The 14,487-nt window shown below is 41.7% G+C and overlaps 1 protein-coding gene across 8 annotated transcripts in view; it reads left to right on the plus strand.

Moving 5' to 3' along the window:
* The first annotated feature begins 8,378 nt into the window (after positions 1 to 8,378).
* The window catches only part of nbeaa (neurobeachin a), a 99,701-nt gene continuing 93,592 nt past the window's right edge, over positions 8,379 to 14,487 (plus strand). For 7 of the 8 annotated variants that reach the window (XM_042430704.1, XM_042430708.1, XM_042430705.1 and 4 more), the window contains exon 1: positions 8,379 to 9,095. In XM_042430704.1, coding sequence (XP_042286638.1) covers positions 8,757 to 9,095 — 339 coding nt within the window. In that variant the 5' untranslated portion in view covers positions 8,379 to 8,756. The remainder of the gene's footprint in view (positions 9,096 to 14,487) is intronic. The other variant, XM_042430709.1, reaches the window with a different exon arrangement.

Raw genomic sequence — 14,487 nt, forward strand, 5'->3', positions numbered from 1 at the left:
CAGGGTCTTCCTATCATATTGATATGCTGAAATGTGAACTTTCCACTCACCTTACTAAAGCAATAGCAATCTAAAGCTTGCTCTGGCACTGCCTTGGCTTCTTTTTTGTTTCGGCTGTAGGCAGCGTTGCTATGGTGTTGCTATGATACAATATCTCTACAGTGCCACCAAAACCCTGCGTGGATGCTGTTTGCTGGGGAACAGTGTGGCGTGTGTGTGTGTGTGTGTTTGTGAGAATATGTGTGTATGAGAGAGACAAAAAGAGTGAGTGAGTGACGTGAGCCCTCTGCTGTGTGGGGAGAGGCTCCAAACCTAGCTGAGTAGCTGATTCATGCTTGGTTATTTCTGACAAAGTGACAGAAAACAGAATCATTGTTTCTAAACAAGAGAATAAAAAAAAAAAAATCAAAAGAATTCAACAAAAGCATTGTCTTCTGTTTGTCTGAAATTAAATAATTTTCAGTATTACCGTGCATAATAGCTTGAAAGTCACACTAAATACATCCAGATATCTAGTAAATAATGTTTTCTTTTGCTACTGTTTGTGCTCTTGTGTCCATTGAGTGGTGCTGTTGCCCCGCTCAAGTCTGAAGGTCATGAATGAATTTGGAAAGTATGCCATGGAAAATATTTTTAGATAACTAAGTGAATGAAGAGTCATCCAAGCATCAGGGGCTTCTCCCTTAGGACATTTTCACTGTTCTCTCTCTGTGTCCTTTCAAAGGATGGATGTCGGAAACTAAAACGTCCACAGCTCGGATCAATACTCAATCACATTTACCTACTTAGCCGTGTTAGATGGGGACTCTTGCAGAGGACAATAAAGGTGTCTGAGTAGAGACGCTGATCTCCAGCGCGTCCCTGTAAGCCAGGGGGTGTCTGTTAGCTCTGTGACAACACAGAAATGACTGAAATGTTGCTCTAACTTCTACCTCATTTAACATGTCAGTGATTTTATCTAGAAAGTAGGGCACACAGTTACAGCTCCTGAATGTTAATGCTCCTCTGCACTGTGGGTGTACTTCAGCTCCACTACTCCATGGGATCTGACAAATGAGGAACATGATGTTGCAAATTACACTATGAGGAAAAAAAAAAAAGGATTACTGACAAGGTGAATCAAGCATGGATTCCCAATTGAATCCACTTTACTCCAGAGGAGTGGATTGATTTTTTTTAGTGGAGTCACAGAGGTCGAAGCAGATGTTGAAATGATGGAGAAACACACTGTGCAAAATATATGACAGTGCTGGCTCCCAATTTATACATTAAATGTGAAAAGATTGTCATGTTCTTTTATTCATGGTGACCCTGCAAAAGGAATTGAGAGTGACCTCTTCTGGAGAAAACTGGAGGTGCATGTCCTGCTGGTAATGGTATGTAATAATAGTTTTATTTTATATTTCATGGCATAGAAAACCATATATCTACTGTCCACTCATTGATGATCTGAAAGCAAAAGATTAGAATACCAGCTTGACACCATGATAGTGATGTCAACATAATAAAGTCATATTGGTAAGATGTGACTTTGAAGATTCAAGTTCTAATAACATCATGTCAGTGCTAGTTAAAGAATCTACAGACTACTACTGTAGATAACGACTTTAGTCCAATATCAGTTGATTAAATTAAATAAAGATGAGGTAATGGTAATGGTCACGGAAATGTGCGATATTCTGTTTTTCTGTTATGTTAAACTTTTATGCATTTGTATGTTTGTCCATGCTTGTTTCTGTACAATCTTTGTACATATGTATATTATGTACACATATTTTGGTTACCTAACATACCCAAAAATGCACAAAAAGTATTTAATCTGTCATTTTAATATGTGATTTTTGAATAGAAAAGAAGGCCTGTGACTTATGTATTATGCTTAGTGCTACTAAGTACTAAGTAATATACTTCTTAGAAAAAACCCTGATATACAGCAATACCTTAAAATGAAATCACTTGAGATATCACAAAGGTAATGATTGCTTTCCTTTTATTTTCCTTAATGTTCTCTTCTCAATCACAATTACAGAAAAATAGCCGACTGATTGAGTCGGGCTCATTTTAACTCACTTATGTAACTCCCACATTGATAGTCCATAATAACAGGATTTGAAAAAATATCTCATCTCCAAACATCAAAGAGACCAATATCATTCACACCTTCTGAAGAACTTGTCGATGTTTGCAGTGATGGACTTTGGATATGAATTATTTTGTTGTTTTTTTTATCAGGACTGTGCTCACATTATGAAAATAGAACAGGGAAAGAGAAAGACAAGGGGGAAACAGATGTATCTCCTCTGAGACTGGTTAATCCACTGTCTTCTTCCAGACAACCACGATAAGGTCATTAATGAATAAATTATCTAATGAATGAATTATTGATGAGACCATGTTGGCAGTTGTGTGTACAGTATTCTTAAGTGTGGGGCTTGGTATTGGCAGACTATAACCAAAGCTATGCACAATTAATGAAAATAGTGAAGTATGTGTTAAAAGCCTCAAAATAAGGAATCTTCATGAATATGTCAATTTATTTAAGTGCAAAATGACAACAAGTGGAGTTTATTCTGGTAGTTAAGTCCAGCAAAAGTAATTCACCTCTGCTGTGCGACTGCACCAGATTTAAAAAAAAAAAAAAAAAACCTGATCAAATTTTCTGCCATAATAAGCTCTAATATCAAAGCAGATGTGTGATGCAGTTAGTATTTTGTTTGCAGTATTTTAAATGTATTTCACTTACTGAGTTCTCTGATAATATTTGTTACTTCCAACGCAAAAAAGTTGAGTATGAGAATCCATTAGACTGTAGCAGTATTCATTCATAGGTGCAGTTAAGGATCGTTGCTGTCAAGCCTGTCAAATTTTGATATGTTACTATTTTTTATTTCCATCAGAATGGAAGCTTTCAGAGCAAGAAGACCTGGATATGTATGTCAAGTTTCAGGGTTATCATTAGAAATAATGACATCAACAACACTGGTAATATCACTTGTGAATTGTAACATACTGTACAATCTCTAATGACTCGACAAAGTAAAAAGCAGGAAAAGCAGAGGTATAAATAATCACATTAATGATGGCTCCATTCCATTAATTGCCCCAGTAAGCCAAGTTAATGAGTGAGCATGCATGATACCAGAGCGCTGGAACTGGTTCACTTAAATGGAATAAAACCTTCTTTAATGATATTAATTGCACCTGTGCTTTTTCCAGTCAAAAGGTCTGCCATGAAAATTGTCTATTGTGTAGAGTCCTCCATAGCACATGTGAATTCTATTATTGTGCAAAGTTTAATGTCTGTTTTTCTTATACTTTTCCAGTTTGACAAGTTCAATAAAGCATGACTCATGTTTTTGGTTGGAGCTGAGTTCTATAGAAAAGATGATGACAAAGCTATAGCACTGAGCAGGTGAGCTAAACATACACTACTGCAGATATAGAACATACTGTATACAATGTAGTGGACACTTTTATCTGAAGTACCCAACAGATAAATGTGAGCATACCATTTCATACCAGTGAGCATGTACAATATCAGGACAACTGGAACAGCCAATAGAAACAAAGCCATTTAAATCACTAATTCTTATTTCATTAATGTTACACCTATTCGTTAGTGGAAGGAGCACTTAAGAGCAGAACTTGTCTCAGATAATCTGGTTGCTGGTAGGCTCGCATGTGGAACTGAATGCTGTTTTAAGATTTTAATAAGTGGAAATGAATGAAACTTATGTTATATAAAGATATTTTAATAAAATGTATTTATCTTATTTTAGTTATTTAGTTTATTTGATTATTTTTATGATCAAATATCACATTAAATCATAAAAAATATCACAATGTACAGTTTGTCTTCCATGTTTTTCCAAACCCAGTATTGGTATGATAAAACCGTTATGTGAGAGGGTGCTGGAGCTATGCTTGTATAAGTAAAACTTTTGATAAGTAAAGCATTGATAGACTGTCCTGATAGTGGGTCACGTAATCAGGCCACATGGTCGAAAACACCTGTGTGGGTGTGCCACAGGTGTGTGGGGGCTTTCACTCTTTCCCTTAAATTCACCAATTTCTCTCAAATGGAGAGCAAATATTTTACACTGTGAAAATAAATTCAAGTTGTTAAGTATGATTTTATTCAACTGCCTCCTTTTTATATTACACTTTTGTGTCAATTGAAATGTCAAAACTTAATAGCCTTCATTTTAAGGCTGTACCATCACACAGTAAATACTGGCTGTACCTTGTATCTTGTTATGCACATTCCCCAGTAATTCACTATGACAGATTTTATATCTTTGGAAAAAGAGCTTGAGTAGAATTTTTAATAAAGTTCTGAAGGTCTGAACAGTGCTTGCCCACATAATAATTGACTCATCAGGGGTTTGAGGGACCATGGGGCTGAAGAGATTGAGCCATATTCGATCGTTGTCATGTGTACTGAAAACATGCTGGTAGCAAGCAGACATGTTTGTACGGTATTCTCTCTAGTGTGGCTACACATTTTCAGAGCTGGCCTTGCTAACTCAATAGCCTTCAGGGTTATATACTGTACATAAGCTTTTCCATCAAGCTGAAGTGCCTGTTTCATCTCAGCTGGGTTATTCATGGCCACTACCACAGTTCAAGAGCCCCACGTTCTATCCCAGTCAAAGAGCCAAGTCCTTCATCCCTGGTCGTGACCCCTGTCAAAGAACTGGCCCCTTCATCCCTGGTGACAGCTTTCTAGACCAAAGGGAGTGTTACTAACCCATACCTCTCACCATTTGGATAATGAAAATGACAAACTGTGTCACAGCTTGCATTGTAGAATCTAATTTTTAATGTTTGCTATTGGAACATTTCGTTCCTGTCCACTAAAACACCTTCATCTCCAATGACATTTTTTCTTTGACTAAAGCAAACAGCCTTGTTTAAATCTTCATCACTGCACACTTCTGAGTTCATCCAGAGGGATTTTAAAAGGGATTCATAAGAGCAAAGATTGTCTAATCTTCTTAACCAACAGAGGAGCATGTAATCCTTAAATTGGAGCTAAAAGATGAGAATGACCAATATTGAGTTTATGAGATTTTTGCAGGATGACATCTTTTTTTTCTCATGTGATCTTTCCCTTAGACTGATTCGCGGATGCTCTTTTTATCTATAAAACTTTAATAAGCTACTTTGTGGCGTCCTTTGAGGAATGTCTTCTGAAATTCCACCAGTATTAGAGTTGCAGAGTTACAGCGGCAGGGAATTTGACCTGCTTTTTGAAACTATTCAGTTCAAGATTGCAGAGGATCTAAATAAAGCAGCCAATAAGAAAATCTTGTCCAATGCCTTGAGAGTGTGGACTTAGAATTGTTTTAGTCTATTACTGAGTCTTATATTCCTCAAACTAGTGAAAAAATTGACAGTAGGGAGAGACTTTTCCCTTTTTTTTCATACAAATAATATTTCAGTTGTTTTCAAGGATGTCCTTTTCTTGAAACCTGTGCAGAGATCAGCTTTATTCAATCTTTCATTTCATTTTTTTTTTGAATATGAATAAATAATGGAAGTTTTTATTGCAAAGCAAAAGAAAACAATATAAAAAATATAAAAAATAAGATGTCTTATAATAAGATGTAGATGTCTGTAGAACTAATGTCTCTATTTGAAAAAAAGACTATTCAGAAACTGACAGAGTTAACTGTAGAAAAGAAAAGCCGTTGGTTCATTCACACTTTCATCAAAAGTTTCTTCCCAGTAAATTTTGGAAGATGAAATTTGATCTGTTTACTGACATAATATGAAATTGCTTAATTGATGAATTGCATGTAAAGAGACAGAAGGCTGCTGTGTTGTGTCTGCTCTGTAATCAGTTTCTTTCCATCTGCTATCTCGATCAAACTCTCTCTCGTACACACACACACACACACACGCTCACGGACAGAGTGCACGTGGACACACACTCGCGCACAGCCATCTTGATGATGACTCACATCCATCTGTGAAAACAGGAAGTTGTTACCTGTGTTTCTATCACTGTCTGAGGTCAGCCCCGTCTGAGGTCAGCCCTTTATACATCAACAAGTCTGCTTTTCAATTGCCCCTAATAGCAGATACAGAGCTTTGGCAGCAGAATAGAGACATTCAAAGTAACATCGTAAATTCCAACCTTATGACATCTTTCCTGCTTGTCTAACTCTTAAAATCATGGTGTCACGTTTGCCCAGGCCTTTTCTGAATTATCAGTCACTGAAATGATAACAGCTGATTGTAGTTCCTTGTCAAACCAAATCTAACCACAACCACTACACAGAAAAAAAAAAAAAATCACCAAGAAACAAACTGCATTTTTTTCCAGTACGCACTGATCAAACCCTCTCTGACAGATGTCACCTCTGCTGCACTCTCTCTGTCTGATCCTCACCCAGTTCTGGTCCCCTCTGAAACTCCGGCACTCTGATCATCAGCCCACTCAAAGCAGTGGCAATACCTCCATACATCTCTACCAAGGTACACCGGAGCAGAGAGGAAAATGACTGCCTGCCCGCAAGTACTGAGACTCTATTGGAGGTGAGGGAGGGGAAAGAGAGAGATGGGGTGAAGGAGGGATGAAGGAGAGAAAGAATGAGGGAAGGAGAACAATGTTAGTGCTTTTACCCAATCACCAACCAGATCCCGGTTAAGACCTCTCTTTCTGCTAAAGAAGTCTTTTGTGGAATCATGACAAAGCTGCAGAAGCAAGCCTTTGTCTGAAAACAAAGAGGAGTGTGTTTGTGTGCGAGAGAGAGCCTGCCATTGTAGTTGTGTGTGTGTGTGTGTGTGTGTGCGTGTGTGTGTGCGTGTGCGTGAACCCAAGTGTGTGCACATCTGAGAGCAAGGTAGCATGTGTTGGTTTGAGAAATTGCTTCTCTGAGTGTGTGGGAAGTGTGTAACAGATGCATGCGTTGCGAGTTGACGGAGTGTGTGCGTGTGTGATTGTCTCCTTCATTTCCTTTGTGCCGAAGATTGGGTTGAGGAAAAAAAACGAGATGGCCTCTGCTCAGCTGTAAAATTCTCTAATGATCTCACATGCGGGCATGCACGTGCACCAAATGTGAAGCGCACACAGCCAGAAAATGTCACTCCCATGTCACCCCCAACTTGTCACCCCTGTCAACGGTCAGCATCTCAAGAAAAAAAATGAGGAGCGAGACATCAGAAAGACTGCCATCACTGCCTATATGAAAATACACTCAGACACACACACACACACAAACAGACATGCACAGACAGAGTGACGAATCAGCCTCTATAGCCGCCTTGCTAATGGAAATCCTACCCAGCAGATGTGTCCTGTTGGAGGAACACATGGAGTGTGAAACAGGCTTATGTATGCATACAGGTACTGAACCAGTAGCCACTAGTATCGCGCAACCACCAGAGGATAGGTTTGTAAGTGAGTTTGTGTGTTTAAGAGATGCCTGCTGGACCTGTGAGTCAATACTAAGACACTCAAATGAGTGCGTGACATTAATAAATTTGAATGAAAAAATAAACAGCTAAACATTGCGGCACCATGCAGACTGAATTAAGGAAGCTACTTGTAAACAGATATTTAAATATACAGAAAACATTTGCATACGTACTATATGCGCATGTGTGCCACTGGTTATCAGCCTGAGGGAAACAAAAAAAGTATGAGGGAGTTGTTTTGGAAAAGTGCCATCCGTTCTCCTGCCATACAAAGGCATACTGTATAATGTGAGGCTAATATAATATATTCTACGTTAGGGCCTGTAGGAAAAAGGAAGGATAGAGTAGAAGAGAAGGCACAAGCAGTATGAAGAACATACTGTAGGTGATGAGGTATGAAGGTGTGTGCAAAAAGTGAAAATGATTGCAGGAGAGGAGAGAAGAGGTGAGGACACTGGAGGGAGGGGAAGAGAAGTGAGAAAAGCATGCGAGAAGAGATGACTGTCAGGAGAGCAGTCCTGTGGTGCTTAATGAGGAAACAAAGGTAGCCTACCAGAGTTAAACTGGGGGACAGGGATAAGTGGGGCAGATGGATGGCTTCTGAATATATAAACAGCATCTGTCTGGAAGCCAGACTCGCTAAACTGCATGAACTCCATCTGAATTGCCCCTGCACTGCACCCAAAATATGCCCACCGGGATTTTAGTTTTTTGCTTTATCTTGTTTTATCTCTGTATTCAGCTCCTCTTCAGTTTTTCCACATTTGCACCTCAAGGGTTTTCCACTATTAAAAACAAAAACAAAACAACACACAACACACACACACACACACACACATACACATACACACAAATAAATTAAATTTGCTCTGTATGAACCCATGCATGGATGGCTCCATGTTATTCTGCTTCAGCACCCTTCCAGAAAGTCTTCCAAGTGCGCATGCGTGGCTAGAGCGCGCTACCGCAGACAGGGGGCGTCAACATGGCGTTCTCTCCTCGACGACCGCACTGACTGCAACCTGCCAATGAGCAAGAGACAGAGCGAGAGAGAGAGAGACAGAGAGAGAGAGAGAGAGAGAGAGGGGAGAGAAGCGTAGGTTACCATTCTGTCAAGCCTCCATCCTTTTTTCCAGCCCTATGAATCCCTACACATTTCCAGGAGGATAGGGTGATTTCAGAAGATTTTTTTTTTTTAAAACACCGCTCTCCCTTGTTTTTCCTGCGCAGTGGATGGTTTTTGTGCGGCAGCGGCAGCAGACGCCCGAGCTTGTAGAGCAGGTGTGAGAGACAGCGGCGACCGCTCCTCTCCTCCCTGTTTCCAAGGGGAAATGTCGAGCGAGAAGCCGGTTTCAGCACCACCGGGCTCTGCTTCTTCGCTCACGGACACAGACCGAGACTCTCATCCTCCGCCGGGCTCCTCTGTGCAGCAGCAGCAGCAGCAGCAACAGCAGCAGCCGACGCCGCCGCAGCAGGTCGCCGCGGGCGCTGGCTCCGGCGCCACCGGGGAAAGGATGGTGTCTGCAGCCGGCTCTATGGTCCTCCCGGCCGGGGTGATCAACCCCGCTGTCCCGATCAGGAATATCCAGATGAAATTCGCCGTGTTGGTGGGCCTGATCCAAGTCGGGGAGGTTAGCAACAGGGACATCGTGGAGACGGTGCTGAACCTGGTGAGTGGAAGCAAGACCGAGCAGTGTTAGAAAACACAGAAAGGCAGCCATAGAAGACAGTAGAATCACTGCGCCCTAACCCGCTATGTTTTATTTACGATGCCTCACTCCCCTGGTTGTGTGGCTTTCAGAGGATGATGTCATTTGTTTGTTCGGAGGATGGATGTAGGCTTTTTTGCTTTTCTGCAGATAAAAAGGAGCACTTAGGAGGTTGTATGATGGGGACAAATCAAAGCTGTATTATTGTAAAGCTTAGAGGAGCTGAATGAAGCATGTGACCCCACCAAGGCATGGAGGGGTAGTCTAATCACCAGCCATTGTTGACTAAATGACCCGTTTGCGGTGCAACAACGAAAAGACATTTCCAGTCAAACTGTACTCTATGCAGGCTATTCTCCTGACCCCGTTATGTACCCTGAATTGATGCATAGTCAGGTTGTAACAAACGGCGAGTGGTTACAATGTTGCGCACAGCACCGAGACCCAAACGGAATTGATTTGTTTTCCTAATGAGCGAAATCATGCAGGTATGCAAGTCTGTCGAGCACGGAAACAAAAATTAATCCAGCACGGACAAAGGCCGACTAGCATTATGCTATCCATCGACATATGTGTGTGTATGGCTCAAAATTATGCATAGGCCTATTGTTGAAGGCAGGGCCCTGCATCCTGTGCGCAGAGGAGTGATGTATAGGTAGCTGTGAAGCGGTTTATGTTGCTGTAGTTCAACCAGCGATGGTTTTATTTGAAGATCAGATATACTTTACTTACCCCCCTTCCATCTTTACCCCTCCATCCGAGGTTTATGTGTGCGATGCTGGGCCTACCCTACACAACACATCAGTGGATTTAATCCAGCTGGGTGTTTTTTTTTGTTTTGTTTTTTTGACATGACTGGTGTTTCCCGTTACGAAACAGATGAGCAAAATGTACAGCAGACGTGGGTCTGGAAGACTAATGCGTTAGGAGGATATAGGACGAGCGTGTTGGATGCTGCCAGGCTGTTTTCACTCCTCCATGCATCAGGCGATGGCGTCTACTGCATGATATTACATATGTGCCATGAAAAGGGGTTGCTCTGATCATTATTAATTTTCTTGTGAGGAAGAAGTAGAATAATGTAGACGTAATTTATAAGCTGACTTCAGTGCAGTGGAGGTTGACTATTTCAGGGTTTCATGTAGCCAGTGGCCTATTTACTCACTGGATGCTTGGAGCAGGACAGCCAACAGCTGGGCTAAACCATTTTCCTCTCAGTCAGACTGGTGAGCCGTCCGGATTCAGGTCGACTCTCATCTCCCAATCGATTATTGGTACTACACGGTAGAGCAGAGGGGGCTTTGCTGGCTCATCCTGACCTTGCCTCCTTTCCTCACAACCACCCCCCCCCTCCCTTCCCCTTCCTCGCTGCACAGGCTGATAACCATCCATCCTGTTCCACGGCCTCCCCCCCTTCACTCTGGAGGGGCTGAGAGGAGTGATGCTGCCTGCATAGACTGGCCTGGCTGGGCAGCGCCATGCATTTAAAAGCAGGTGGAGAGGAGGAGGAGGAGGAGGATAGGGGGTTGAGAGGGAGGGTGGGGGAGGAGAAGAGAGAGAGTGGAGGAGGAGGAGGAGGAGGAGGAGGATGAGGTGGTAGGATGCTGCAGTGGCTATGTGCTCAGAAATCACCAGCTGATGCAGCGGAAGAGGAAAGGGGTTCTGGATTGGTCCACATCAGATCAGTGAAAGCTCATCAGAGCATTCAACTGAAATGTACCCTATTTAACATAAATACCTGCTTTTAGGTCTACATGTTTTTTCGTGGTCTGTTGCTTTAACACACAAAGGACAGTCAACCTAACAAATTAAAGCAGTATGCGTTGGCCAAACAAAGCTTTACTTTCTAAATCCTGAATTGAACAATCAGTTCTGGTTGCGAAGCTGCCAATAGCTAAGCCTGTTAGGGAATTCTGTTGCCCAGCTCCTTAATTAAAAGAGTTGAAACAAAGAGGTGTGGAGGCAGGAAACCTCAGTGCTACTGGTACAATGAGTCCACTGTGACCCAAAAGCTGATCCATTATTCCAGTCAATGTGGGAGACCACAGCAGCCACATTCTCTGTCCACCACGGCTGTATTGATCAGACCCCACTGCGGCTTGGGTGAACAGACGGCTTGTCCGCTGGATCAAATATGCTCCCTGTTCTATACGGCGTGATTCTGGCCGTTGGCTAGTGATGAACTGACAGAAAAGACAATAAAAATCAACTCAGGCCAGAATGTTGGCTGCACTGACGCCTGATACAGTGTTTTTCTGAACCGCAGCCACTAATATAGGGTATGTTATTGCCTCAGATCATGTGATAACACCGCTTAAACAAAAAAAAACGAACATGCAGATACAGAACATACAGAAACACATACATTTTGTTTGTGGGGGTGCTGGTGGCGAGTTGCTCCAGCTATTATCATTAACAAGGCATCACAGTTGTCAAGGCAACACTGCTCTTTGACTGCCTGCTTCCAGACGCTCGACCACCTGGTGTTGCTTTCCACTTCCGGACTTCTGTCACAGTACTCTACCACATCGTTTCTCTGATAACACGCTTTCTTTGTCTGTCTCCTTATTCTGTGCTATTATGGTGAGGAATTCTGTGCTAAATTGGCAACAACACCAGTGCTGAATAACTGAAGAGGGTGCACACTGATACAGCTAGAAATGAGTGATGTCATCAGTGGATAAGCTAATTTTGGATACACATAGGTGACATATTAAAGGAAAAAGCAATACCTGATGTCTGGGTGTTTGTACTCCGTGCCATACTCCAAGTCTCTGAACTCTGCTGGAGACAGAGTACATAATCTTACAAAAGATATTCCCTCATTTGGGGGTTTTGAAGATGATGTTGCAGAGCACTGTCTAACACAATTACGGCTGCAATTAACAATTATTTTCATTATCGCTCAATCTGCCGAATCATTTTCTTGATGAGTCGTTTTGTCAAATGTCAGAAAATGGAGAAAAATGCCTGTTCCAATTGCCTAAAGCTCAAATCGACAGTGTAGACTCTGTAGACTTTGCTTTGTGCTCACAAGCCAAAAAGGTTATAAAATGTCTATATTGTTATAAATGACACTGAAGACATTGTATTTGATGGTGTGGTGATTGTTCCATCTACTGGTTGTGTCATCCTTTCAGAAGACAGTACTTTCTTTTCCCTTACTGCCCTGGTGGTTCTATGGGTTTCTAGTTAATGGTCATCCACTTCTACTTCGGGCTATTTGCTTTGACATCTGGTGATGTTGGAGGAAGGGAGCAAGTTGAGGAGGAATGTTTGACATTTGATCTATCTAAATGAACTGTTCTGCCATTTCTATTCTTTATTTGAAGACTTGAATATATATTTCAAATGCATCTGCAGGCAGTACTGTCAGACCCTCTGCCTAAGTACAGCACCAGCTGTGCTTATTTATAGACAGCTTTATCTAGTTGTAATGCTTTTTTTGGGGGGGATCAAAACCGCGTGTTTGTCTGGGATAGAAGATGATTGGTGACACACTCTGGCACACTCTTGGTCTCCATGCCCGTTCTTTGCTTTTCATTCTCTCTTTACCTTCCTTCTTGGTTAGATGCAATATCTTCTGGCAGTGTTGATCCCCACCTGAGCCCCCTTAGGGGTCCCACTGAGTCTCTGTTAGCAAACATCTCATTATTCCTGTCCACACACTCCACAATCACCAAGGTCACCTGATACCGATCCCACAGCCAGCAGAGTCAGAGTCAGCACAACACATTCAGTCTGACACACACACACACACACTCACTTGGATTGTCATATATTGGCAATTGGACACAAAAACACACATACACATGCAGTCATTCGTAACCTATCGATGTTTCTCTTTTCTGGAGGATACCACTGAAAATAGTAATAGGAGGGAAGGAAGAACAGGGACAGTATTTGGAAAGAGAGTGTGTCTGTGTTTTGTCATGTGTTCAACATTGCAGTGACACCAGGGTGCTGATGAATACCTCTAAGATTTCTAAAGGAAATGGTCACCCAAATTCAAAATGTATTTTGTGACATGTTATTTTTGCCTTGGGGTGGTTTGAATTTAATTTTGCTGTTTTCTAAGTTTGCCCTGTGGCTGCAGGCTCGGTGCATAGGCTAACTATTTCCCTGCAGCACTCTAATCCCCTTGCATGGCCATGCAAGGGAATAACAATGCGTCATCATGTGCTCGCACAGCCATGCAGATGACTCTCATAACATCCCACTAATAGACTTAAATATTCTAAGGAATAATATGTGGCCATGCTGGTGTGTGTTGAAAACCATTAAATCAGATATACTCGTGCATAAATGCAGGAGCTGTCATTTGAAATGAGCAGTTTTATAACATATTCTTTTCAGATTTTCCAGGTATTGGACAAAAATTATAATGTATAAAGATTTGTGTATATAGAATACTTTTAATGCGCTACAATATTTGTACTGTAGCTCTAGTAAACACTTAAAGGTGCTAGATGCAGCATTGTTAAAGAGGACATAACATGCATATTTCCAGGTCTATATTTTTATTCTGGGGCTCTACTGGAATATCTTTGCATAATTTATAGTTAAAAAAACTCCTTATTTATTTTCTGCTGGCCCTTTATGCAGCCTCTCAGTTCAGCCTCTGTCTGAAACAGGTTGTTTTAGCTCCCGTCTCTTTAAGGCCCCCTCTGATGAGCTCACTCTGTTCTGATTGGTTAGCTTCTGGAAGCTGCTCCTCGATAGACTTCTGCCGGCTGTGGAAGCTACATAAACAAGCAGTAGTAGTCGGATTTCGCTTCTTTTTCCTGTTCTTTACTCAAAATATAAACTTCTCGAATACATCTTTACATATTTGAGCCTGAATCTGATCCAAGATATGCGAGTGGCCAACACGAACAACACATGGAACAACCTTAGCAAGAAAAACTACAGAACGGACGGCCGTTTGTGGGCATGTGCAAACAATCTGACATAATCACGAGGAGTAAGTAAATGTAACATTGCAAACGGGGCCTTCAGAGCAGGCTCAAGCCCTGGCCCCTGACCCCGACATTGTAACAGTATACAAATGACAGGAAATCACAAAAAATCATGTTACATCTCTGTTTTATACAATGTCAAATGAATTGTGGTGACGGCTTTATAGTATATAGGGCCTACCAAGATGAGATCGCTTGTGTTTCAGTCGGACTGAACTGCTGGTGTATCCTGTCTTCATGGAGGAGGGGCTAACATTAGCCTCAGGCTTTTGCTGCAGCAATGAGAAGAAAGTGTCTGAAGAAAATTTCAACACAAAAGTGTCCCTGAAATAGGATGCAAATTTTGTTCATCTTCACCAAGTGTTTTCTAGGCCTCTGCGAGATGATGTTGGGGG

Source organism: Thunnus maccoyii, chromosome 13 (genome assembly GCF_910596095.1).
Source record: "Thunnus maccoyii chromosome 13, fThuMac1.1, whole genome shotgun sequence".
Lineage (NCBI taxonomy): Eukaryota > Metazoa > Chordata > Actinopteri > Scombriformes > Scombridae > Thunnus > Thunnus maccoyii.